Source organism: Rhamphochromis sp. 'chilingali' (genome assembly GCF_963969265.1).
Source record: "Rhamphochromis sp. 'chilingali' genome assembly, chromosome: 16".
Taxonomy (NCBI): Eukaryota; Metazoa; Chordata; class Actinopteri; order Cichliformes; family Cichlidae; genus Rhamphochromis; species Rhamphochromis sp. 'chilingali'.
In genome coordinates, this window is record NC_137943.1 from 29,108,734 (window position 1) to 29,135,435 (window position 26,702).

The 26,702-nt window shown below is 39.7% G+C and overlaps 1 protein-coding gene across 1 annotated transcript in view; it reads left to right on the forward strand.

The window, feature by feature from the left end:
* The window catches only part of LOC308412378 (contactin-associated protein-like 4), a 157,706-nt gene that overhangs the window by 76,863 nt on the left and 54,141 nt on the right, over window positions 1-26,702 (forward strand). The window contains exons 6-11 of the mRNA XM_080906683.1: window positions 1,950-2,122; window positions 2,222-2,368; window positions 5,927-6,194; window positions 6,329-6,478; window positions 10,689-10,860; window positions 26,182-26,288. Coding sequence (XP_080762809.1) covers window positions 1,950-2,122; window positions 2,222-2,368; window positions 5,927-6,194; window positions 6,329-6,478; window positions 10,689-10,860; window positions 26,182-26,288 — 1,017 coding nt within the window. The remainder of the gene's footprint in view (window positions 1-1,949; window positions 2,123-2,221; window positions 2,369-5,926; window positions 6,195-6,328; window positions 6,479-10,688; window positions 10,861-26,181; window positions 26,289-26,702) is intronic.

The window sequence follows — 26,702 nt, forward strand, 5'->3', positions numbered from 1 at the left end:
ATAATCATCAAATCACAGCAATATCTTTCTTTTGTAGTGGCTCCAAAATGTTGTTCCTAAGCAGAAGGCTAAAGGCTAAAGGTAGCCTAGAAAAAAATGTTCCAAATTCAGGATGACCACCTATTCAACTCTACCAACCAACAAACAGAAATGCAAGCTTGAAATAATGTAGTGGTGAGTGTAACTACAGTGCTAGTTAGAAAAAACGACAACAACAGAACAGTAACTTATCTCAAGCAGACAGCAGTCAGTAAAATGTGATAAACTAAATGTTTGGGACACCAACAAGAAGAAAATGTGGCAATAGAAGACGCGTGGCAGCAAAAGGTGGAGGAATTCCAGCTGTGCATCATAGCCCATGACTGACGTGTTAGGAGACAATATTCATTTGTAACACCTGATGTTGTACAGTTTCATTAGACCTAAGTCAGAGAGTTTTTAAGCTTTGTATTAAACTTGCAACAAACAGAAGAAAGGGCGTAAATGTAGAGCACCAGGAAGTAGCGTAAGTTTAGAAATCCAAATCCTTTAATCCAGGTAGGAGTTACATTTAAAGGCAGCCAGAGGAAGAAAACACTTCCAACAAGGGGTTAAGCCCACACCATAAATTAGGACATTGGTAAGAACATTAGGAAAAACACAAGGAGATACTGGGAACTGCTGGAATACTTGTTTTATTACAAACTCACAAATCTGGCTAGTTGTATTTAGGCGAGACAGATTCAGCAGAGGTAAAGCTGAAGAGGACCAGACAAACAATTACAAGGACAATAAACTGACTGAAGGGAAAGGTGAGCGTAGGCACCTTAAGATGAGTTGATCCAAACAACTCGTGCATGATCTCTACCTGTAAGCATGAACAGTTCAGGGTTTTCCTTTGATTTCTCACTAGGTTGTATATATTCTCACAGACCGAAGTGAAATATCAAAGATATTTGTCCATCAGCTTCCAAGTGGTCTGTTTCTTTCTCTGAAGTTGAAATTGCTTTTCCCTTAAGAATATCTAATACATTTTTAATGACTGACAGTATTCTGCTCTCTCCAGTTCCCCCTGTAAGCAGAAACACAGTTTCTTTCACATCCCTAGGGGGGGAATAGAGATGGATCCACTTATTAGGACCGGCTGGTGCTCATCTATCTTTAATGGTGTCTTGCCATGTGTCTTCTCCAGTTTTTCCCCCCCAGATTAGGCATTAGGACATATTTGGCTTTGTTTTTCAGTGTTAGCGTGCAGTTATATCTAGTTGTTGCTAATGAGATGACCAAGGGTGACCTCTCAGTGATCCTCGCTGTGGGATTCAGAGAAAAATGAAATATTTAGATGCAGTGTAAAGTCTGATTGTTGTTGTTCCCCAGAATAGTGGGTCAGATATCGACAACCATGCAATCTAACAGGTCATATAACAAAAGTCACTGTCAAATCAGGTAAAAATAGAAAAAGTGCTAAAAGCCACCAGAAAACTGAATAATCCTAATGACATAAGTGAAATCATTTGATGAGCGCTTCACTTCTTTTCCATTTTATAGTGACCAATTTGATGTACAGTGTTTCTTTTTTTTCTTGTTTCTTACAAATAAAACAGTTTTGGTGTGTGGATTAAAAAACAAAGTCTGTCTTTGTAATTTCAGTTTCACTCTGAGCAGTTTTCAATAACGATCTATTTGTCTCTGCCTGCTTTATCCTCCACCACCTCTTATTCTTTCCCTGCCATCCATCAGTCTTCTTTGTTTTTCTTCCATGACCAACCCCACCTCTCTTCTACCTCTAGCTGATTTTTACCTTCTTCACCTTCTGTATCCACTTCTCCCTTTGCCCCATTCCTTCTCCTTTTTATCCTAAATGTATTTTTCCAACACTTTCTTCTTTTGTCTTTCCTTTTGCATTCTTCACCATTTCTCTTGTTATTCTTTATTCACCCATCTTTTCTGTCTCCCGCTTTCTCTTTCAGGTAAGACTTCCCCTGAACCACTGCATCTCACCTCCCTTGGCAGCCTGTTGGATGATCAGCATTGGCACCATGTAGTACTGGAGCAAAAAAGTGCTCACCTCAACCTGACTGTGGACAAAAACACGGAGAGAGTGCAGCTCCCGGCAGAGTTCAGTCGCTGGGCCATCGAACAGGTGTGCTAAAACACACTGATATAAAACTGACCAGTGGCGTGTTTATATAAATGTGCACAGAAAATATACAATATTTTTTTCATTGTGATCTCTACATAGTTGAGTTTAGGAGCTGTCCATAGCCTTCGATCGCAGAAGCCAGACGCCTCCAGTAAGGACCTCCATGGCTGCATAGAAAACCTGCTGTACAATGGCTTCAACTTGATAGAGCTGGCTAAGAATAGTGACCACCAAGTTACTGTCAGGGTAAGTACATGATACCAAGAACACCCATTTTTCTGTTTTCAAGAAAGCACCTATATGCTGTGACTCCAGGCTCTCAAACAGTTCGCCTCTTTGCATCAGTAACATAATGCCTTTACTGGCATTATCATAGATGTTTGGATTCTTTTAGTCTTTTGCATTTATTTCATTAGCTGCCTTTTTATTTATTTACATTTTGTTACCGCACCATCTATTCTTGTCTTGTTGTCCTGATTATATTACTTTTATTAACACACACACACACACACACACACACACACACACACACACACATATATATATATATATATATATATATATATATATATATATATATATATATATATATATATAAAAACACCCAGCACGCCCCTGCGGGCTGTTTATCCTTCAAGCTCGGGTCCTCTACCAGAGGCCTGGGAGCTTGAGGGTCCTACGCAGTATCTTAGCTGTTCCCAGGACTGCGCTCTTCTGGACAGAGATCTCCGATGTTATTCCCGGGATCTGCTGGAGCCACTCGCCTAGCTTGGGAGTCACCGCACCTAGTGCTCCGATTACCACGGGGACCACCGTTACCTTCACCCTCCACATCCTCTCGAGCTCTTCTCTGAGCCCTTGGTATTTCTCCAGCTTCTCGTGTTCCTTCTTCCTGATATTGCTGTCATTCGGAACCGCTACATCGATCACTACGGCCGTCTTCTTCTGTTTGTCTACCACCACTATGTCCGGTTGGTTAGCCACCACCATTTTGTCCGTCTGTATCTGGAAGTCCCACAGGATCTTAGCTCGGTCATTCTCCACCACCCTTGGGGGCATCTCCCATTTTGACCTCGGGACTTCCAGGTTGTACTCCGCACAGATGTTCCTGTACACTATGCCGGCCACTTGGTTATGGCGTTCCATGTATGCCTTGCCTGCTAGCATCTTGCACCCTGCTGTTATGTGCTGGATTGTCTCTGGGGCATCTTTACACAGCCTGCACCTGGGGTCTTGCCTGGTGTGATAGACCCCAGCCTTATATATATATATATATATATATATATATATATAAGGCTGGGGTCTTATTTATATATATATATATATATATATATATATATATATATATATATATATATATATATATATATATATATATATATATATTTTTTTTTTTTTTTTTTTTTAATATATATATATATATATATATATATATATATACACATATATATATATATATATATATATATATATATATATATATATATATATATATATATATGTGTATATATATATGTGTGTATATATATATATGTGTGTGTATATATATATATATATATATATATATATATATATATATATATATATATATATATATATATATGTATGTATATGTATATATATATAATATGTATATATGTGTGTGTGTGTGTGTGTGTGTGTGTGTGTGTGTGTGTGTGTGTGTATATGTATATGTTCAAAGATTAGAACTCAAGACATCTTCCTCTACTTAAATAAATGTAAAAAAAAAACCTGGCTACTCATGGTTTAAGCTGGGTATCTTGCAAAACTGTGTTGATTCTTGCCTTCCTAAAATAGAAAGAGATACAACATTACAGCATAAAATATCTGCAACACACAGGGCTAATAGTTGAGCAGACTATTAGCAAAGGAGAGGGTGGTGTTACATCTAATGGTTTAGATAAGATAACTGTAACAATTTGTTGGCTGAGAAGTTTAAATTAGTTGAGAGTAGGAAAAGCTAAACATGACTTATGGATGTTTTTAATTGTGCTTCTTCTTCAGGAGTCGTAATCAATTGGAAGAAAAATAAATTTATTCTAAAGACATAAGCATTATGAAACAATTACTAGTGTGTACAGTTAGTAGAGTAACCTGATACCTGATGAAGATTTGGTTGAGGTTTCCTGAGCATCTCAAGAATCTGGAAAAAAAATGGACTAATCTTTCATCTATTTCCCAATAGATGAAAGATTATTGGTTAACAGTGTTCTGACTGAAATTTTCAGTGAGGTGAAGTCAATAGACCACAATTAGCAAAGAAAATAGACTTTTAGGGGGTAAATGCTTTGCAGAATGACCCATGTGTGAGCTGTACAGCTTTCCTTATATTTATCTTTAGACATGTTCTATTTTCTTAAAGCTTAATCCATCCTTTACACACTCTGATAATTTATTGATCAGTGCATCGAGAGGGTTGATATATATATATATATATAGTGTGATAACGACTGATTTTGTGCTTTAATGTTTAGCTCCTCAAACTCCCCAGGCTCTGTGGGTTTTATATCTGAGAGAAAACACAGCATCAATAGCTAGATCGGAGGCACTAAAAAAAAAAAAGTATAAACTGCAGACTCGTGACTCAGTTTTTTTTTTCTTTTAGTGACTTGATTATTAGTATTATTAAGAAATCCCTACAAACAGCACGAGGCAGATTCCTCTGCTGCTTATCCAGCACTCACCAATCCTCCGCGTGCATAAATAACGACAGGTTAGCCTCGAGAGTATATGAATGTGTTTGTACGTGCAGGTGTGTTCATACATGTTCACATCCTCAGAGCACCACTGGGAAATTATGTGGATGCCGGCAGCGGCGCTGCTAGCTGGTTAATGATGCTAATGAGCTCCTAATGAGGAGACTGAGCGATGAGAAGACAGAGGAGCCTTGATGGTGGTTAAATTTCTAGTAAGCCCTTCCTCGCCTTTATCATTAGAAAAAGAAAAAAAAACATTTCTCCAATGACAATAAGTGTAGCGAACTCAGTGGAGAGCAACTCTGAACCATTTTGTAACAAATGGTTTCTCATTACAGTTTAGGATGAGAGAGCAGAGAAGCAAAACGTCTTGGTAAAAATGGTTCAGAGATTCACATGCATGGCTGAAGGTCTAATAGAGGCTGTTTTACAAGAGCTCCATACATCTCATAGTAATAGAGTATTAACACTGTTCTAGTCTGTCTTGATAAAGAGAGCACTTTTAGCCTTTCTTAAAGGCACGGCAACAGTAATGTGGAGTATTTTGGTTGTGCATATGTGTTAGTAAATGGCTTTTGGGGAATTTTATAGCCCACTTTTTACTTTTTATTTTGCAGTGGTGAAGCTTTCTCCACCGTATACTTTCATATATCACTTTAACAGCTCTACAAAGGGCTTTTAGATGTCATCTGTGTTTCCAGAGCATTATAAAGATAGCAGGCTGATATTCCCAGAAGAGAGCAGGGGCTGTAATATATAACTGCTACAGCCTTAGCAATGGACCTAGTGTCATTACCACTACTCAAAACAATGGGCCGCAGTGGAAATGCCTGTATAGCACTGTTCATATGCATATCTACCTCCCTGTACAGCTCTGTGATGGGTGACATTGCTGTTTTTAGTTAGGAGCCATTGCTATATTGCTATATTCAAGGAGACTTGCTGATGAGATCGCTGCGCCACAAGGTCACAGCGACACGCCCTCAGCAGCTGATTAATATTCATGTTTTATGTTGTTTTATCTCACCAGTAATCATTTTTTTTCTTCCCACCTCCCCACTCTCCACTCTTCATGTTTCTCTCTCAGGGCAATGTGACCTTTTCTTGTGCTGAGCCACTTTCCGTTGCTTTGACGTTCCCCGGGCCACAGAGCTTCCTCCAGTTGCCCGGGACTACAGCGTCCTCGCCGGGTGGTGTGTCTGTCGGATTCCAGTTCAGGACGTGGAACAAGGGAGGGCTTCTGTTCACCTTTAGCCTTCCTCAACAAGAGGGCATGGTCTGGTTATATCTGAGTGATGCCAGACTCCGACTGATGATCCATAAAAGTGGCTCAGTGGTGCTAGAGCTCAGCGCAGGTCAGTGTATAAACCTGCACAATGAAATCCTAACCTTTCATGTGTCAACCCCTTACTGATTTATGTTTTTAATACTGTTTTTAAAATAAAAAGAAATAAAATATCATTAGGGTTGTCGCCTGCTGTTTTCTCAGGTGCTGCTCTAAATGATGGTCAGTGGCATGCAGTGGATTTTACAGCCAGACGCGGTCGCTTGACAATCTCTGTGGATAAAGGAGAAGGGGGCATTGCTCATGCTGCTCCCTCATTTCCCATCACCGCAGAAAGTCAACTGTTCTTTGGTGGTAAGAGTGAATTCAGGCTTTTGGGCTTTTATAAACTAAGAAACTTTGAAATTCCTTAAGTATATGTGTTTCTACATATTATATCTATGCTTAGATTAACTGGAAAAGCAATTAGAAGATTTCTGTTCCTTCTGTTGGCTGTAATTAAAGTTCTTATTCAGTTACAAGATCCCCTGAAAACTGATTTTAAAAGTATTTCTCTGGAAAGCTAGATGTTCATGAAAAAATAATCTTTGAGGTGTTTAACACTGCATACACAGCTAACCTCCTTCATCGTGACTGTGTGGGTGTGTTCGTATTAAATTCAGGAAGCTGAGAATAAAAGCGAACAATCTGTTTAAATATTGCATAATCCTGATTCGTATAATAAATTGAATGGCAAAGTACATCAGAAACTAGTGTGGAAAATAAATCATCCTTGATATCTCTACTGATATGGATTGAGTAATGCGGGAGGAACAAAATGATTCTACATCATTTCATGGAAATAAAAATTATCAACGTACAGAGGACTGAATTCAAAGACACCCTGAAAATCAAAATGAAAAAATGATGCAGCAGGCTGGTGGTTGTATGCATGCCTGACGATGTTGGGACATTTTCCAAATAAGATGATGGATGGTGTTCTGGGGAATCTCCTCCCAGCTCTGAACCAGCACATCAACAAGCTTCTGGATAGTCTGAGGTGTAAACTGGTGGCATCAGATGGACCAAAATGTAACGTCCCAGAAGTGCTCTATTGCAGCGGTTCCCAACCTTTTTTACGCCACGGAGTGGTTTAATGTCAGACAACATTTTCACGGACCGGCCTGTAAGGTGTCACGGATAAATACGACAAAATAAAAAGATACGACCAAGATAAAAACTGTGGTATTATGTAAATATAATAATAAATGCAAATTCACTGTGTAATTGTGTAACTTTATTAGCAGCGTCCTCCTGAAATGCACCAACAACATTGAGAGTAACATCCTCCCCCTCTCCCCCTTAATGTTCTCTGGTCGCTATGATAACACGTAAATATTTCTTTCAAAATAAGACACACAACTACAACACGGGAAAAGACCCAGGGAAACCGAGTTATCGATAAAAACCCTGAAAACCATAAATTTCACACCCGAGCCTCAACTCTCATGGACCGGTACCAAATGACTCCCAGGGGTTGGGAGTGAATAATTGGAATTGGCACTCAGTGGTATCCTCCCCGAACTGCCTGCATACTGTCACCACATGAGGCGTTGTGGTGCACCAGGAGGAACCCTGGACCTATTGCACCAACATACTAGGGTCTGACAGTGGGTCTAAGGCAACAACATCCTGATACCTAATGGCAGTCAAGGTGCTGTTACCTAACTTTTAGAGGTCTCAGCTTCTTCAAGAAGCTCAACAGGACAAGACTGAGCTGTACATCTGCATCTAAAGGATGAAGGTCACTCTTTCAAGGATGCCAGCGACCATCTTTGAACAGAGGGGGTCGCTTACAACTGTCTGCCATCTATAATCCAGTTTTGAGATCCCTTCCCAGACGCCTTAACGCTCACTCACATTTTGAGTCATTTGATCTCAGTAAGTCACATGACTGGGTGAGGCAAGGTCTCACAATGGGTTCACCTGAAACCTTGGCTGATAGTGACCCACACCTGTTTTCACACCTTGGCTGGTGAGATTCGGCGGAGGATCAATAGTAGGTCCATGAACATTATAGGGTCACTCCCAATAAGGCTTAAAAATCTGGGACTAAAATCCATCAATTGGTCTTAGAACTGAAGAAGCTTCTCGCATGAGAGGTGAAACGTCTTCAAGAAACTTAAACTAGTCCAGATGCTTTTCTTTCCAAGCTCCTGTATCCAACAAGGGTCCCTAGGCTAGACCCCCCCATGCTATCCAAGCCTACCTCAGACATGAGCGAAAGACAGAAAACTGAAACCATACCAGCTTGGATGTTGCCCGGATGTTGAAGAACCCGGACACACTGATGAGAAGTAGGCTACTAGAACAAGAAGGCGCAAGTGGGCTATTGATATAGATATACACACACTTACAAGGATGGATGCTCATACTAAACATGGCTCAGTTTCAAATGCTGAGGTCAGCACATGTGCAAATACACCCTACATGCCAAAAACTCATGCAGGCTTTAGACTGGTCCACATTCTCATTTCAGTGAGAGGTTGGATATCCCTAATATGGTCATCTCTGGCACACAACAGTTCCACCCATCTGTTGTTCAGATTTTCAGTTAACGAGGGGAAGTCAGTCAGATTAAGTTGGCTTAAAGGCAGAGGATTAAACAGCTTGTTCCAATACAGTTTAAAAGAGCATAGCTATGTTTATATAGAAGATGTGATATTGTATGTATGTGTATATTGCATCATACAGTTAGTGTACTCTTTCTCTCATCTTGCTTTTGTCTCTCTTTACTCTGTCCTTGCCTCATGCTGTAATCCACTTCATTCTCTTTCTTTTTTCTCCCTCCCTTTCCCCCTTTTGTTCATACTTCACTGCCTCCCTCGCTGCCAAAAAATCTCATCTCCTTTGTTTTCCCTCTGCTCAGCAATATTGTAGTCTAGCATTGTGTTTAACAGCTTTAGGCTTTTTTATCATCCTGCAAGTGCACTCTCGCACATTTACACATTTACTCGCGCTAGCTGCAGTAAGTGGACAACAACAAAAAAGATGACCTGTTTTCATATGATTTAAAGATAGATATGAAGCAATAAAATAGCCAATTAAAAGGTGCAAATGATCCCCGTAAGACTAATCATCAGTATTATGAACGCTATTAACTGCATGAGAAGACCAGGTCATCCTCACCAGTGTTCCCCTGGTACTCAAACTGTAATGGTTCTAGTGCATGTTGGAGTTGTGGTCTCATGGGGCTCACACTCCCCATATCATATCTCTGTTATTTGAGAAGTGAGAGGAATTGCTCTGTAGTGATTAATCATCATTAGCTGCCCTGCCTTACTGGCATAAGACATGATGTTTTCCTCCTGCACCAATGACTTAGGCTGAAGATAGCACAGGCAGGCTCCACCGGCTTTGACACACGGTCTTTAAGTGCCAGAGTACCGGGCACCACGGTCTTCCGCCTTCCCTGAATTCTGCCTCCTGAGCTCAGCTCTCACCCAATCCACTGTAAAGAAGAGCTGAGGAGAAGCTGGTGTAGAAGGTGCTTAGTGAGGGTGGTGATGGCGAAGAAGCTGGACTGGCAGAGGTTGGCGGGAGCAACTGGTCAAATCCGTTTGCAGAGCATCTTAAACGGCTGATTTCTCTTCTGCTTGAAGCCAGTAATGATATTCATTCCTCTCTACACCTCTTTGATGTTATTGCACTGCAATTTCCTGTCGAACTTCCTTTTAGAGTCCCCTTTTTCCTGTTTCAAACTGCTTTTCAACTCATGCTATGCCAACCTAATTTTTTTCCCAGTCACTAAACATGACAACTTCCTTTTTCTCAGTTAGGAGGCACGCGATAGTGCACACAATCCAAGGTGTGTTAAAGGGAAAGGAGTGAACTCTGGTCCACATTTGCAGGATTTTAGGCACTTAGGAGTACAAGAAAAAAGCACAAATAACAGCACCACTCTTTATGTGGTAGAAGACCTTTTACCAGAGTTTGACTTCATTTTACTCTCACTCATCATTTTACTCATGCACTGCAGTTCTGACATTTTCTAAAGGGCTTAAGGACTTACCTAAGACAGCTGTATGCAGAACAGAAGTGTTCAATGCAGATGAGATATTAACTGATCTTTAACCAGCCAGCTCTGTGGGACAAAGGGCAGGTGATGTTGGATTGTGTTGATATAAGAACAGAGCAACTAATATTTGGGCACATTCACTAGCAAGTGGGTGTTATGTGCTCTGTCTCCTGTATGCACTAGTAAGGCAGCGGTATCACGTAAATTTTACAGATTATTTTCACTGGTACGAATGTGTGTGAAGCAGAGTTTTTACTGCTTTGTGCTACATGTTTTCACTTCACAAGCATGCTGTAAAGTTTTCATTTATACATTTAAAGCCAGTCTGAAAGTTCCTGCAATATACATGTAATTTTCACACCACCACTAAACTTTAAAACCAAACTACTGGTCTTGTTAACACCTTGTGCACTTGGCCTGTCCTGTTGTTTTCTTTGGAGGATAGCATAATCTCATTGGTGTTGTCTTGTCTTTTTGTTTAACTGATAAAACTTCTTTCCCATCAAGGTTGTCCTGCTGAAGAGCACAGTGAGGAATGTAGAAACCTCTTCGAGACTTTCCAGGGCTGCATGCGTCTACTCACGGTGGAGAACCAGCGAGTCGACCTGATCAAGGTGCAGCAAAGACTGCTGGGAAATTACAGCCAGCTGCAGATCGACATGTGCGGCATCATTGACAGGTCAGCACCAGCAGAAACCCATCTCACTGAGCTCAGATTAAATCATTTTATACCCTCGCTGTCATTGACACTGAGACGCACAGACACCGATGCAGAAATCCTTACCGCTGTGTTGCTTGGATAAGCATTCATGTTTAATTTTAGCCATAATGTGATGGAGTGGCTCTGTCATCGACTGCAGCATCCTGTACACATACACAAGCATGACACACATTCCCCTTAGCTAATAAAACATGCTAGTCTTTTTCCTTGACTGTCTGGGGCATTTGTACATACATATGCACAAATAATATAGTCAGTTACAATTTGTTGGTAACTCATCGCATACTCACTCCGTCATCCCATCGAGGAGTTGTCACACATAAACCCGTAGCAGCTAATTACTTCTAAGTAATATAACAATACATTTTATTAACCCAAAAGGGTACACGGGCTTCTTGGTTTAATTTAAAATTCTCCAAAAAGCACCACGGCCACAAATATGTTCAAGGGGTCCAGTTCAGTGAATCCAATTAGCAAAGGTGAAGCGCAGCAGACAGCCCATGGCTACAGCTGCCTGAATCCGCATTCATCTGCCGATACCCTTAGCGTAAGCCTTGATAAAGTTCAAAGGGATGAATTACAGTAAAAATAATAAAATGACTGGAAACCATAATCATTGTTGTTCCACACAGTAAAGTAGACCATGTTTAATAATAGGAGTACATGTCAATTAAATAGTTTTTCTAGCTATAGAGGCGGGTTGATGAAAAATGTCTTTAATGGTACAGTAAGGGGGCGCATGTAAAAATGCCCTGCAGTAAATACATACCTGAGTTTTCAAACACATGGATTACTTTATGAAATGGTGTATTTTAATACGAATCTACATCTGTCCCTGTTCCAAACCAAGCAATATTGGTCCCTAAAGTCTAACTGAGAGTGTAAAATACAAAGTAAAAGCAGTGAGTAAAAGAAAACATAAAAAGAAAGGCAATACTTCTAAAGAGAGCAAGATCTAAAAATTGGATATTGAACATGTGTTCAGTGTTAAAGCTCTTATCGGTAGTGCACCTGCAGCTCCTCCTGCCTCTTGTATTCATTTGTTGTTCTTTTGAGTCTATTCCTGACATTCAACAAGCTGAATGGCAACCTTTGAAAACTGTCTATTCAGCCTGCTTGTAGGTGGAGTCAGTCTTGGTGTGGTTCTTTGTTTGGTTTTTGAGGGATAGCATTTTGTAACATTTGTCATCTTTCATATACAGCATTTTGGCTGCTGCCTTTCATCCTTTTTTATTATTATTTTTTGTTCGCATTATCGCTTTTAGCACCATCATTTTCTTGCTTTCTTCCATCTTTTATGAGCTAGAGAAGGAATTGAGCATCACACATAATACACCGGGTACTTTTGCTGATCACCTGGTGTTCTCTGTGTTTGGTGCTTTGATCCTACAGGGTGTATGGATGTGATATTCAGGGAGACTCAGGGAGGGTTCAGTGAATAGCGTTTGGCACAGATTGAAATTGTTTTTCTGGTAAAATAATTTATTTCCTCCCAAGAGAGCTCAGTGTTTTGCAGCAGCCTTTGAGAAATGTTCACCCTCGGTTGGTGGGTGTGCGTGACGATGGGAACATAATGGAGCTGTAGTGAATGCAAACACAACAGTGTTCACATCTGCCAATATCATTGTACTAATGGAATAATTCAGCTTTTTGGCATCTTCAGTGGCCAAAATCCAAGAATATGAACTAATCCAAATCAGACCTGTTGAAAGAAAACCATACAATGCTACATTTTCACAAATGAACATTAATCACACACATGCTAGCGGACATATATTTTCTATTCTTGGATATAATCAGTTTGATTTTAGGTAAACTGCCATTCATTCACAAGGATGCATCTAAAAGCTGCAGGACAGTAGCTCTCAAGGACTGGAGTTGGACACCCCTCCTCTAAGGTTTAATGAGTGAATACAGCTGCTCTAACAGGGGTGGGATTTGAACCCACTGGAACTTAAGGCATCACTGTAACTTTTTGGATATAGTCACTACCTTTACTAACACCAAAGTAAATCAGAACTCCACATGGACAGCAAATTTGACTCTACCAGGAGTGGGGCTTGAACCCACGAGAGCATGTGCTCATTGGAACTTAAGTCCAACGCCTTAACCACTCGGCCATCCTGGTAGTTTCCTTGGGCAAACTACCAGGATGGCCAAGTAGATGTAAGCGCATGTTACATGTAAGCCAATCACTACAGTTTTACAATGCAAGCTAGGTATTTTTACTGGAGGAATAGCCCCAGTATCTTCATACAGCCAAAGCTAGGAAAACAGTAGTTATGAAAACTGGCTTTCCTAGACATTATAAACACTGCAAGCATTATGGAAACTTTAAAAACACTGTCTTATTTAAAACTGGTCTCAAAACAGTGTAGGAAAAATTATTGCAAAAGCTCTTTTTATAACAACCAGATGATGCTCACTATTATATGATATGAAATCTGTATTATGCAAATGACTTCAGTTTTTCTTAGCTATGTTTTTTTTTTTTTTACCAGAGAGTGCTATTGCTAGGTTTGTTACACAAGGTAAGGGTTATGTGAAGCTTCACTAAAGCACAGAATACCAGGAGTGGGGTTTGAACCCACGAGAGCATTTGCTCATTGGAACTTAAGTCCAACGCCTTAACCACTCGGCCATCCTGATTTCTATATAACTTTCCAATGCACTTGATCAAGGCATATATGAGATTGACTCTGAGGAGGGATTTTAAGTTTCTGACATGAAATCCCATCAGTCATCCACACACAAAAAAGTGAAATGTCATCCCTAAGTATGGCACTGTAACCATTCCAGTTTATCCATCCATCCATTCGCTTCCGCTTATCCTTTTCAGGGTCGCGGGGGGCGCTGGAGCCTATCCCAGCTGTCATAGGGCGAGAGGCGGGGTACACCCTGGACAGGTCGCCAGTCTGTCGCAGGGCCAACACACAGGGACAGACAACCATTCGCACTCACATTCACTCGCACATTCACACCTAGTGACAATTTGGATTATCCAATTAACCTATCCCCACAAGCTGCATGTCTTTGGACGGTGGGAAGAAGCCGGAGTACCCGGAGGGAACCCACGCAAACACGGGGAGAACATGCAAGCTCCACACAGAAAGACCCCGGCCTGATGGTAGAATTGAACTCAGGACCTTCTTGCTGTGCGGCAACAGTGCTAACCACCGTGCCACCGTGCTGCCTCCATTCCAGTTTAGTTTCACAATAATTCAGTTTAATGTCCAATAATTAGCAATGGTTTTACTAGTGCAAGCTATGTCACCAGGATTGCTAAAAGAGGTCTAATTGTTGTAAATATTAAAGGAAAATATGGCAGGGCATACGGCAGATGCAGAAAGACATTGAGAAGTGTAAGAGTTTCCATTTTCTAAAAGTAATTTATAGTCCTCTCAGATCGGCAGAGTAAGTCATGCACAACAGAGACAATTGCCTTCTGTCTTGATGATACACTAATTACACAATGCAATGAGAGGAACGATTATCATAATTATGAATGTTCCTTTTGGCAAAAACCAGAAAACACACACTTATATATGATATGGCGTCCAGGAATACAGTTGCAGACATTAGCTACACATTTTCACCAGAGAAAGAGGATCTCCTCCAGCTGGTTTAATTAAATACCTTTCTTTTCTCACATTTATCAGATTATTTTTCATGAGAATTCAGCTCCTGCTCAGTTCTGGCTGCAGGAACAGAACAAGACAAAAAACAAAAATAACCATAGCCTCTACTGTACAATCGTACTTGTGAGATATAAAGAAAAATGGGTCACACCACACACACCTTCCATATAAAGGAGACTGTTATAGAAGTATATGGAAGCATCCATGTTTTTTATACTCAACACTTCAAACTGCAAGCAACACAATTAAAATGTTTTTTAAGCAGCTCGAGTACAACACCGTAACTACTCAGCCAGCCTGTTCACAACCTTGGAAGAGATTTCCTTGCCTACTCTTTTGTTTTTTGTTTATTTTGGTGTTTCCTTGTATGATTAAATGCAGCCCACATGTATTCATATCTAACAATACCACATACTATATATAGTACATGGAATTGTTCCCCCAGGTCATCTCTGGTGAGGTGTCTACATACCAGTGGAAGATCATATTTAGGCTTGTTCACCTAGAGCTATGAAAGATTGAGCCTGCTTTTACAGACATCAGCTGAACACGTAAAGCAAGAAAATTATCCAACTTTCAACTGACTTGAAAAGCTGTCAAAGATTCAAAAAGAACTGTTTTGTCCTCAAGAATATCTGTGATAGCTAGAGTAGGGCCTAAATCCACATGGGTACACACCCATCTGAGTCCAACATCTTAAATATTCAGGTCTCGTACAGCCTGGTGATGTACAAGACCTGATACATGTCATGCCAGCTGTTACACTGTAACAGTCCTGGCAAGGACTGTAGCTTTAAATGTAGTGAACAGGGCCGTAACAAGATGAATCACAGAAAGTTGAATCTGCTCATCTGGACATAGTTTTGTCTTTTGCATTATTGATTGTTTATGGTTCAGTGTTTACTTGACTGATATTGAATATGTACAAGTCTGTTTGTGATAAGCAAACTGATGGCTATTTTTTCTTAGATAAACTTGGTTTCAAGCTTGATTGCTCTTGTCACTGCAAGAAGAGTTGCCAAGCAACCAAGGATGTGTGATCACAACCAGGGAGTAAACTAAAACATTGCTAGAGTGTCATGACACTAACATATGTGCAGTATAGCTATTTAGAAAAAGCACAGCTTACTGAGAACCAGTAAAACTGCAGTGTGGAGGCAATTATGCCTGCAGCAGAATATTCTGTTGTTGTAAACATCTTGTTTACAACCTTATCTGAACACTGACCTGGTCCTCCATATTTACCAAAATTCAAAGAAACATCAAAATATGAAAAAAAAAAAACTTATACAAAAACTAAACACATAATTAAATCAACAGGGCACTGCTTTCACTTTCACATTGTGCTGCATTCCTGTTGATTAAAATGTCACTCCAGTGATTATACCTGCATGATGGATGTGACTAAAACTCATAGCAATGTAGTCGACAGCTGTGAGATCCCTTTCTTTTTGTCAATTTGAAAAAAAAATTCTTGCCTGAGGGGACACTTTATATTTTATCTAGTATTTTGCCCCTGAAGCCTTCTTTACTCTCCGTTAATCACTTATCTTTGGCCACAAGCAACGCAATTGGCTGGTGAGTTCAGTGTGTTTTTGTAAACTTGATGCACACACAGACATGTTATACACGCACAATGAGGATTAACTATATTTGAGTTTATGCTCATGTTAGTAGCCATTACATTGTTTTCCTTGGCCTTCATGCATGTATTAAACTGCAGTTTACTGTGGTAACGTTATCCACTCAGATTAGATACCAGGGGTTGATTTTGAACTCACAAGAGCATTTGCTCATTGGATCCCACTTTGTTACAGCAAACCAAGTTTCCATTTTCTAAAAGTAATTTATAGTCATCTCAGATCTGCAGAGTAAGTCATGTGTAGCAGAAACAATTGGCTTCTGTGTTGATGATACACAAAGTAATAACAGGAACAATTACCCTAATTATAAATGTTCTTTCTGGCAAAGAACAGGACAAATGATGTGAGTTATTTAAGTATACCAGGAGTGGGGCTCGAACCCACGAGAGCATGTGCTCATTGGAACTTAAGTCCAATGCCTTAACCACTCGGCCATCCTGGTGTCTGCTCACATAATGATAGTCTGTCACGATCGTGACCAACAAACCCAGAAATACGTAACTTTTTATCAAGTACAAAACATTTGCTTGAGAAGGTAACATATGATATCATATAGTAAAAATCACTGTGTCTAGTAGATATATATCATTAGGCCAAGGAAAGATGAAGTAATGCTTTTTGAGCTGCATTTCATTGTCTTCCTTTAACACAACACTTACTTACTAACATGCAGAAGGAAGCGCAAGTAAGTTCCCACAGATAACTTCCAGATTACCACACATGGGATTCCAAAATGTACCAGGAGAGGGGTTTGAACCCACGAGAGCATGTGCTCATTGGAACTTAAGTCCAACGCCTTAACCACTCGGCCATCCGGGTATCTGCCCCTGAGGAAAGCCAACATCACATCAAGAAGGCCCTGAGTAAATGTGGTTATCCCAGCTGGACTTTTGTTAAAGCTGGGAAGGCGCCAAAAGAAAGCGCCAGTCAATCCAGGAGAGAAGGACAACAGCTGCCTAAGCAAAAACCTGTAGTGATCCCGTACGTGTCAGGAGTATCGGAACAGTTGAGATGCATTTTTTTCTAAACACAGAGCCTCTGTGGCTCTGTGTCCCCTGACACAAACAGAGTAACATAGTGTACGCTGTTGTGCCAGGAGGATTGTCAGGATTTATATATCGGGGAAACCAAACAACCTCTGGTGAAGCAGATGGCACAACACAGAAGAGCTACCTCGTCAGGCCAGGACTCTGCAGTATATTTACACCTACAGGCCAGTGGACACTCTTTCAATGATGAGGATGTAAACATCCTGGACAGGGAGGAACGCTGGTTTGAGTGCGGAGTCAAGGAGGCCATTTACGTTAAAAGGGAAAGACCATCTCTGAATCAAGGAGGGGGCCTGAGGGTACATCTTTCGCTCTCTTGCAATACTGCGATTGCAGCCATTCCCCAACTCTCTGTGAATGGTACTCATGGCCTTTGATCAGTGGTTGTTGATCAATGGTCATGAGAATTTGCATAACTATGATGAAGGAACTGACCTCCCAGCCCATTGTTCCTTCATTGGGCTGGTTTCAGTCATTATGCAAATGTACTGTTTATAAGGTCGGGGAAACCTGCAGTCAGCTGAGAGTGAAGAAGTCACTTGGATGAGTGACGAAATGTTTCTCCTACTGAAAACGCTACGAATCAACTTTTGGAGATCCACTACAAAACATTTACTTGAGAAGGTAACATATGATATCATATAGTAAAAGTCACTGTGTGTAGCAGATATATATCATTGGCCAAAAGACCTTTCTCATTGTCTTCCTTTAATATAACACAGATACTCATTAACTTGTGATTTAGTCCACCGTTACCTTCTAGTTTAATAATAATAGATTGCATTTATATAGCGCTTTTCAGGGCCTTCAAAGTGCTTTACAATTCCACTATTCATTGGTACTTTAGTTTACTACACATGTGGTACCAAATTATACCAGGAGTGGGGCTCGAACCCACGAGAGCACCTGCTCATTGGAACTTAAGTCCAACGCCTTAACCACTCGGCCATCCTGGTACATTGCCCACACGAAAATGTATTTCAATCATGTTCCACTTATACCAAGGTAAGTTATACCTTCTGCGGTGCCAGAAATTTGAATTTTGTTGCATATCTGTCTTTTAATCTAGTGCCACTCATCCAAACTACTCCTGGAAACTTTAAGCTGCACCTTGCAAAGAACAACTGTGATTGGGCTCTTTATGGTTTTAAGAGTCAGAATAACAGGTTGAACTGTCTTACAAAACCACTGAGGCCCTTCATAGAATCCATATGATGCTGACCGAATCACTAACATCTCATATTGCAGTGTGAGCTAAGTGTGAGGGCTCCTTCTTAGGATAGTGAATGTTTTAGACCATTTAAACAAAATTGCGAAAGTGATTCAGAGCGCAAAACAATTTCACACATTCATCTCCTCACAGGCTCTCAGTAATTCATATTTGTTTGCTACCCCTGAGTGCATGCACATGTAAGACGTGTATAGACTTCTCATTTCAGCAAAAGCCGCATTGAATTCGAAGCTCATCAGCAGTCAGACAAAAGCATCTATATAGATCATGTACAGTATACACTACTGACACACTGAGTCTGATTGCATCAACAGTCACGTTCCTGAAACCCTCCCTGCTACTGACTCACATGCACAAACACTCAATACAGAGGCGGAGCCAGACATTTGAAACACCCGGGGCTTAGCCCAAAGAGTAGTATGCATGTGGGATTTTTTTTTTTTTTTTTGGGGGGGGGGGGTGTAGAAATGACTGAAAGATTAATAGGCTCTGTTCAAAAAAGAATGACTTCATATAGGGAAAAATATATATCACATGTGCAGGACACCTTAAACTAGTTTTTTAATTAAGCAGCAAGGCAGAACAAGGTCAGGGCTGCATCAAGACACGAGGACTAAACCCCAATTCAACCAGACCCAGAACTGATCCAGAATTAAAACAGGACTACAACAGTTCAAAATCAGGACTACTGAGGACTTAACCAAGACAGAACCAGAATCAGAACTAGATGATAGCACTAAAAATCATCATAGACCTGCACTACACTTATTTTTTTAATTCTACCAAAGTCCACTATTTAGATTGAGAAAAGTTTATATAATTATTTAGCCTTGTTGTGCAAACAAGCCTGCAGAACTTAATAAATACAGAATTTGAAAAATAACAAACCTAAAAAGAAACACTAGGTACGAGATACATGAGGACCTGTCTGTCCTCGTTCTCCTCTCTCTCCCTCTTTGTGCTGACAATCATCAAATATACAGTTGAAACCAGATATTTACTCTTCAGATAAAAACACTTTTTTAATTGTAACATCAAATCAGACTAAATGTTTATTTCTTTAGATTGATAAATATAAAAACATATTTGTTAACTTTAAGAGTAAAGAGAGAAACTATCTGTATTTCTTAATTGCAAATGGCACCAAATTGTATTCAAACTTGAGCCACACTTATGGAGCTCCACAGTTCTTTTCCTGGTGTTTTGGTTGATATCTCTTGATTTTCCCATGTCAAAGAAACAGGCTCTGTGTTTTGCCTTATATGCATCCACAGCTGTGCCACCAGTTTACTCACATGGACTCTACTAACCTATCAGAAGCTTCTTCAGCTCAGAATGGAATCGTCTGGAGTTTTCTTATTAATTAACAATAAATTTAGTGTACATGTACTCCTAAATTTGATGAAAGTGATAAAAATAGCTCTGTCTCTCTTTATTCTGAAATTTAACTAATTCAAAATATATTTCAATATTTATCTAAAACAAAAATTTACTCTGTTGTACAGTAAAAATGTTTTATGTTTTCTCCCTAAAGTGTATGTAAATATCTGGTTACAAATGTGAATATCCTGCTGTGTACTGAAATCCCTCTTGTTTTGCATAGAAATATACTGAACAACATACAAAGCATAATATATAAAATAACATTTACCTGAGTTTTTTCTTTGAAAGAACCCTCGAATGTCCATTCTTATGTTTCAGTACATAACTGAAACCGATTTAGTCGGGAGGGTAAGAACTGAGAATATGAAATAAACACACGTAAGCTAAGACTCTAAAAAAAAATAGCATTTGTTCGGCTTTTCATTTTGCCATTTGTTGATTCACTTGAAGAGCGAGTAACGTAATATTGGTCAAGTGATCAGTTTGATATCAATCTTTCGTGATGCACCGTCATATTTACATTATTTGTACGGTACGAATGATTTGCTTTGGTACCTGGTCAAACTTAAGCTCTCCTTAGTATGGCTGGCTCCGTCTCTCCAACAGCGCACTCACGGGCAGCAGCTGCCCCGCCCCCTCGCTCAGTCGCTTAGTGCCTGAGCTTGGATCATACCAATATCAGGGGGGGATTCACGCACAGTCGTAAATTCCCACAGTGTGCACTATGTGCTTCGAATATTGTGTGTACTTTTTGTTTTATACAGTTGTCAGCCAGGCATCTAACTATGAAAAAATTACACTCCAAAATACCCCGGGCTTCTGACAAAACAACCCGGGCTTAAGCCCCGTAAGCCACCCCCCCGCTCCGCCCCTGACTCAATATACTGTGTAAAATAAAGGAATGGAGCAAAGTGGAAATGTGAATTTAAAGTAAAAGCTAAGTGGTTTATCTTCAAGGCTCCAGCTTACTCTGAGATTAAAGTAGTATAGAGATAAATGGAGGTTGTTTTAAAAAAAAAAAATCACACTGTTGCAGGCTGACAGGCTGCTGAGTTAGGGCTTTTATCTAAATAAAGGCGAGGTTGCAGATTCTGTGCAGTCATCTGTTTTCTCTTAAATATTTCTGCCTGTGTTCGGGCAAACACACAGTTTAACACTGTCACATACATTTACATAAGTAAACTCACACACTGAAATGTACGTTTAGGATAGAAGAGAAAAACACACTGCTCAAAGCCTGCACATACTGCCGAGCGCTGCATCCACCGCTGACTTAAAATTGTCTTTGTGTGTGTGTGTGTGTTTGTGTTTGTGTCAAACCTCCTGGAGGTGCCAGCCGGTCGTGGAACAGATGGAAAGCAACCGGTGTAGATAAAAACACTGTTACTCATCGTTTCCTGTTGTCCTCTCTGTCTTTATCTCAAGAGAATGAGGTCACATTACTCCTTTATGTGGGTTAGCAGAGACACAGCAGCTTATATGGCTATTTTAATCTGTCACATATATTTTCTAACTTCTCTCAGGTACAGCACAGTTTTTGAGGTATCTGTCTCAAAGATTGCTGTTGTGCAGTGGTTTGAGAGCTCAACACACCAGAGTAACAAATACAAACAGACAATGCTCAAGCAAGCTGAGAAAAAATGCTGAAAATTGAACCTAATTGCAAAACACCACTAATACTATTCTTAACCTTTATATCACTGCAGATACCGCTATTAACCAAAAAAGGTTGGTACCATCAACCTGTGGGGCTGGAAAAATAGAGTCTGTGTGAAAATGTCAAAAAATGCAGGCCCTTAAATGGCCACTTCAGGCTGGTTTCAAAGGTGAGTCAATCCCTCTAGACTCCCATGTTAACGTTAGTCCTCTCCTCAACCACCTACCCAATTCAGGGATTCAGGAGGGCTGGACCCTGCCGTAGTCGCCATTGAGTAAATGACAGGGGTACAGCCTGGACACATAGGTAGAGGTCGCATGACAAAATGCCCAAATTTAAAGTGGAATAAACACGTTTTTATCCAGGGTTTACATAAGTGACCCAACTGATCTATTAAAACTTAAAATTATGCAGTTTTATAACTGCATAATGGATTGGGTTTATATAGCGCTTTTCAAGGCACCCAAAGTGCTTTACAACGCCATTATTTATTCATTCTCACATTGGTGGAGGCAAGCTACAGTTGTAGCCACAGCTGCTCTGGGGCAGACTGACAGAAGCGAGGCTGCCATATCGCACCATTGGCCCCTCTGGCCAACACCAGTAGGCGGTAGGGTAAAGTGTCTTGCCCAAGAACACAACGACCAGGACGGAAAGCCCGGGGATCGAACCGGCGACCTTCCAGTTACAGATACGCTTCCCAACCCCTGAGCCACAGTCGCCCTGGCTTTGGAGTGTTGTTTTCTTTGAGTGACACGTGGGTGCCAGGACAGGCTAAACTGTGTCAACTCAATGATTTCTGTCAGTGAACTGGACCTCGAAATCTATGCTCAATTTTTATCAGCGTTCTGGTATTATGTTTTAAAGTTTGTAATGGGTATCTGTGTCTTTGTGTTACACTTTACATTCTGTGGAGCAGTTGGTAATTTATCACTCATATGTCTTTTCAAAATAAGGTTGGTTCTGGCTCCAAAATAACAAGATGGCAACAGCCGAAATGCCAGTGTTAAGGCTTAAACACAGTAATACATGATGTCACATTGCCTATACTCATCTTTTATGTGCAACTTATGGAAAATAAACATAATCTGGGTATAATCTATTGGCCATGTTAACAGAGTGAAGAGACAAATAAGACAGAGGATTTACATATTTGTTTACCTTCTAATACAACTCATGGATTATTGATTCAGTAACCTCCTGAGTAACCATGGCAACAACACTGTGTCCCAGTCATGCCATCACATTTTGGTGGAAACTGAAAATATCTGAGTTGGAGTTTCAGGGCCAGTGAACAAATAAAAGTATGAATTATGTTTCTGCAGTGTTCAACAGCAATGTTTCTGTAGTGTATAAACTGATAGAAGTTCAGAAATACCCAGAAGAATGAATTATGCCACAGTACATATTATAATGACATATTCAGCCATTTCAGCCACGTCATTAATAGAAGAGCAATTAGTGCCTTGATTTGTGTTTTCAGCTTAAATAAAACAAAACGAAGCCTCGCACATAGAAGATACAGAAAGATGTACAGCCTTTTGAGTTTTCATAAAAGTAAAACTTATCGCAGAACTTAGAAGCAAAGAGAAACTAAATTAATAAAAGTTAAGAGCAAGTTTTTATAACTACATAAAACATGATCATTTAACTGTTAGTAAGATTATTTCACAGCTGAAGTAATCTTTTATTTTGACTTCACAAGTTGCTCATTTAATGGTTGCCGACAACGTTTTTCTCTTCCAGTTGCGCTTTAGAAAATCTTCAGACAAACAGAGAACATAGTTTTCTATCTGCGACTGTTACAGCCTCAGCAGGGCTTCCTGTGAATTTAGCCTTGTGTGGATGTTCCTGCCGTCTCTCCTGCTTTAGGCGCCACCCTTTTTGTACAGCTGATTCTACTCAGCAATTAAGATAGAGCACTTAAGTCCAGAGAAATGGTGAGCTCTGGTGCCAGAGAGGCTTGTTGGTTTTGCAGTTAGTGAGCTGTGTGTGGGGTGGCTGTATATTCCTGCTCTGTGGAGAGGAGTGTGTTTCAGTGACTTTTCAGTTTAGAGACCAACTCCTGGGTTTTGTTTTCTTTCTTTAAAAGTTGATAGCGGCTTGTCTGTCTCTTTTGATTTATTAATCAATTCAAATTAAATAACCTTTAACAATTTTGCCTCCTTGTCTACTTTTTTAAGCTGGATATTTTTTGTTACTTTACCACATCCCTTGGACTTTATAGGGGAACGTAACAGTGACCTTCACTTGTTTTCTTACCTTTACCTTCTACCATCATGTGACAAAATATTCTGCTCTTCGCAGTTGTGGATGTTTGCTTTCTGATAACAAATTGCTCTGTTTTATTATAATAAATTACACCTTGCCTTTCATCACAACAAATCTCCCACAGTGGACAAAGTAATCACAAGTCACATTTGCAAACATTGCAAACAACAAGTCAGGGAAAAATTGTAAAAGCACGATGATGCAAACAAACAAAAAACTGGGAACTGGAGTCATTGACGCAAGTTGTAAATATGATTACAGTCTCTACAATATTTGTCATGGCACAGGCAGTTTATAACTCTCTTATAAACTGCACACATATCCACTGTAGATCATATAAATGTAGGGGAAGGGGAAAGCACACGTCAAAGGGAGCAGAGTTTTTAAATGTTGGAGTTTAGTGATTTCGTTTCCAGCGCAGAAACTTACGATTTTTACGGTCTCTGCCTGCCTCCTTCAGTCCACTCCATCCCTCCTCCCACACAGGACTGGTGTTATGATGGTTACAGCAGTATGATATTTATCTATAAATAACACACATAGCTTCAGTAAAGTCTCCTGGGATCTGGAGTCATTGATGGAGCTTCTTCAAACAGTCTTGCAGCAGTCAGAGAAGATCTGCCGCTGAGAAGAAGCGAAAAGATATCCTCTGTTCACTGGAAAACCTTTCCTTTTATATAAAATGAAAGAAAAATCTAAAGCACGAGTCTGTGAAGTAATGAATTTATTCTTTTGATATCACAGAGGAAAGGTATTTCAATGGATATTTTCCATTAAGCATAAGCATAACCCAGCAACATCTCAGATTGTACCTAAATACAAAAACCGATACTGGAAATGATTGAAAAGATTTATGTCGTTTCACTGCTGTTTAGTAGCACATTAGGTGGATTTAGAGTCTTAGGATAAATGACCTCGAACATCTGCAAAACCCCTTTTTCCTCTGTGAAATGAAAAGGTGAATTTTTTGAAGCAGAGCTAGTTTAATGATGGTGTTTTTTATGTTTGTTTGTTTTTCTTCTCAATATACGCTTTTGATCTGTGACGCCAAGATTCAAAGTGCATTTACATGCCAGTAAATACCATTATTACAATGACACCAAGGCACACATTATACAACAACATGTAAATAATTTAACTCGGAGACTTCCCCAGCCTTAGAGGAGCATTGAAATGAATATTTGGGTGCAGTTAATATAACATCAGCTTCAAGCTGCACTGATACTTCGGAAAGATTTATTTTCCATACACTCTTTATGTCTATGAATAATGTATATAATGTATAATATTGTGTATATTATCTTCAGATGATTAATTTATCCTTTAAATTGCTCTTATAACTCACAGGAGGTGGCATAGTCTGATGAGTGTTTTACACTGCTGCAGAACAAAATACTGTGTAGAGGGGAAAACATACTAGTTTACATATATATAAGTATGTTTTTTTTCATGGGTTATAATAACAGTCTCAAGCAGAATTAGTCAGACAAAAGCAAACGATTTCTGATCAATGTTGACATCAAACTGAATCAATAGTAGAAAAAAAATTCTGTCTGAAACTGACCTCTTTATTTTGAAACTTTGACCATTTTCCTTATATCTGTGACAGTATACAGCAGAAAATGGGAAAAAGCACAGTAGATCCCCATTAATTAATCTTGTTATTTTTCACTGTCAAACTAAAATGATCTTTTTTTATCATTTATTTCTTCCATACAAAAGTAACGTTTACAAGGCAAACACTTAAATGCTCGGTTGCTAGATCAGCAGCAGAAACACATTATGTTCCTTTTTCCTCAAGGTGCTGCTGTTCTGTTACTCTTTGTCATGGTTCTCGTGGGATCTGTTAGTTTATTTATTCATTGAGTGTTTTTTTTTCTTTCTTTTCTTTCTTTGTTTGGTTATTAGATGTGTCTTAATGGTAGTTACTTGTCTTGTGATTTGCTTTGAAGGTTATTTTGTAGTGATTTCACGTCCTGCTTCTGTTGCTTTCGGTCTTTTTTTCCCATTTGATTTCACTTGTGTTTCCCTTCTTTCTTTCCCCTTGTCCTTGTCAGATTGTTGTTTGCACTCTCTGGGGTTTCCTACTGTTCCACACGATTATGTTTATTTATTTATTCATTTATTTTTTCTGCTTATTGAATTAACATAAAATAACAATTTAAAAAAAACATTTGTTCCCAATTGGTCGTTTGGGGTGTTTTTTGTCAGTATTGTCTGCATCTGCATCCTGCATCAGGATCTTCTCTCCAGCTACACGTTACAGTCTGCTCTTAAAATGCTTTAATCAAAATGAATGCAGCATGGTGCTTTTTCCTGTTGCTGATATGGTCTCTTTACTTGCAAAAACGTGATGGAAACTGGGATTTCTTCCCCTGGTTTATACATATCTCTCTCTCTCTCTCAGGTGTTCTCCCAGTCGCTGTGAACACGGTGGCCGCTGCAGCCAATCCTGGACCGTCTTTCACTGTAACTGCTCTGACACCGGCTACAGCGGAGCAACCTGCCACAGCTGTGAGTCACCTGACAGCTAAACATCAGCACATGACAAGTACAACAAGTGAGGGCAAATGGAGAAAGATGGGGGGAGGGGTAAGAGGGACAGATGAAATGCAAATGAGGAACAGATAGCGTGTCAAGCAAGATAATGAGGATGTTTTTCATCTTGAATAATTTAAACTAGGAGGGGGAAAAAAACAGGGAAGGGGAATGGCAAATCAATCAAATCAAATCAAATCAATTAAAAATGCATTGGGTGGGTTGGTTCAGTCAAAATTATTAAGTTATTTACAATATTAAGTTATATCCAACATTTTACATTGGTGACACAAAACTGTGATTCCTGTCGTTATTGTGTGTGACAACCAAAGTAAACTCTAAGGGTGGTATTGTAATTTTTTTTTGCTGTTGCTACTTCCTGCACACTCA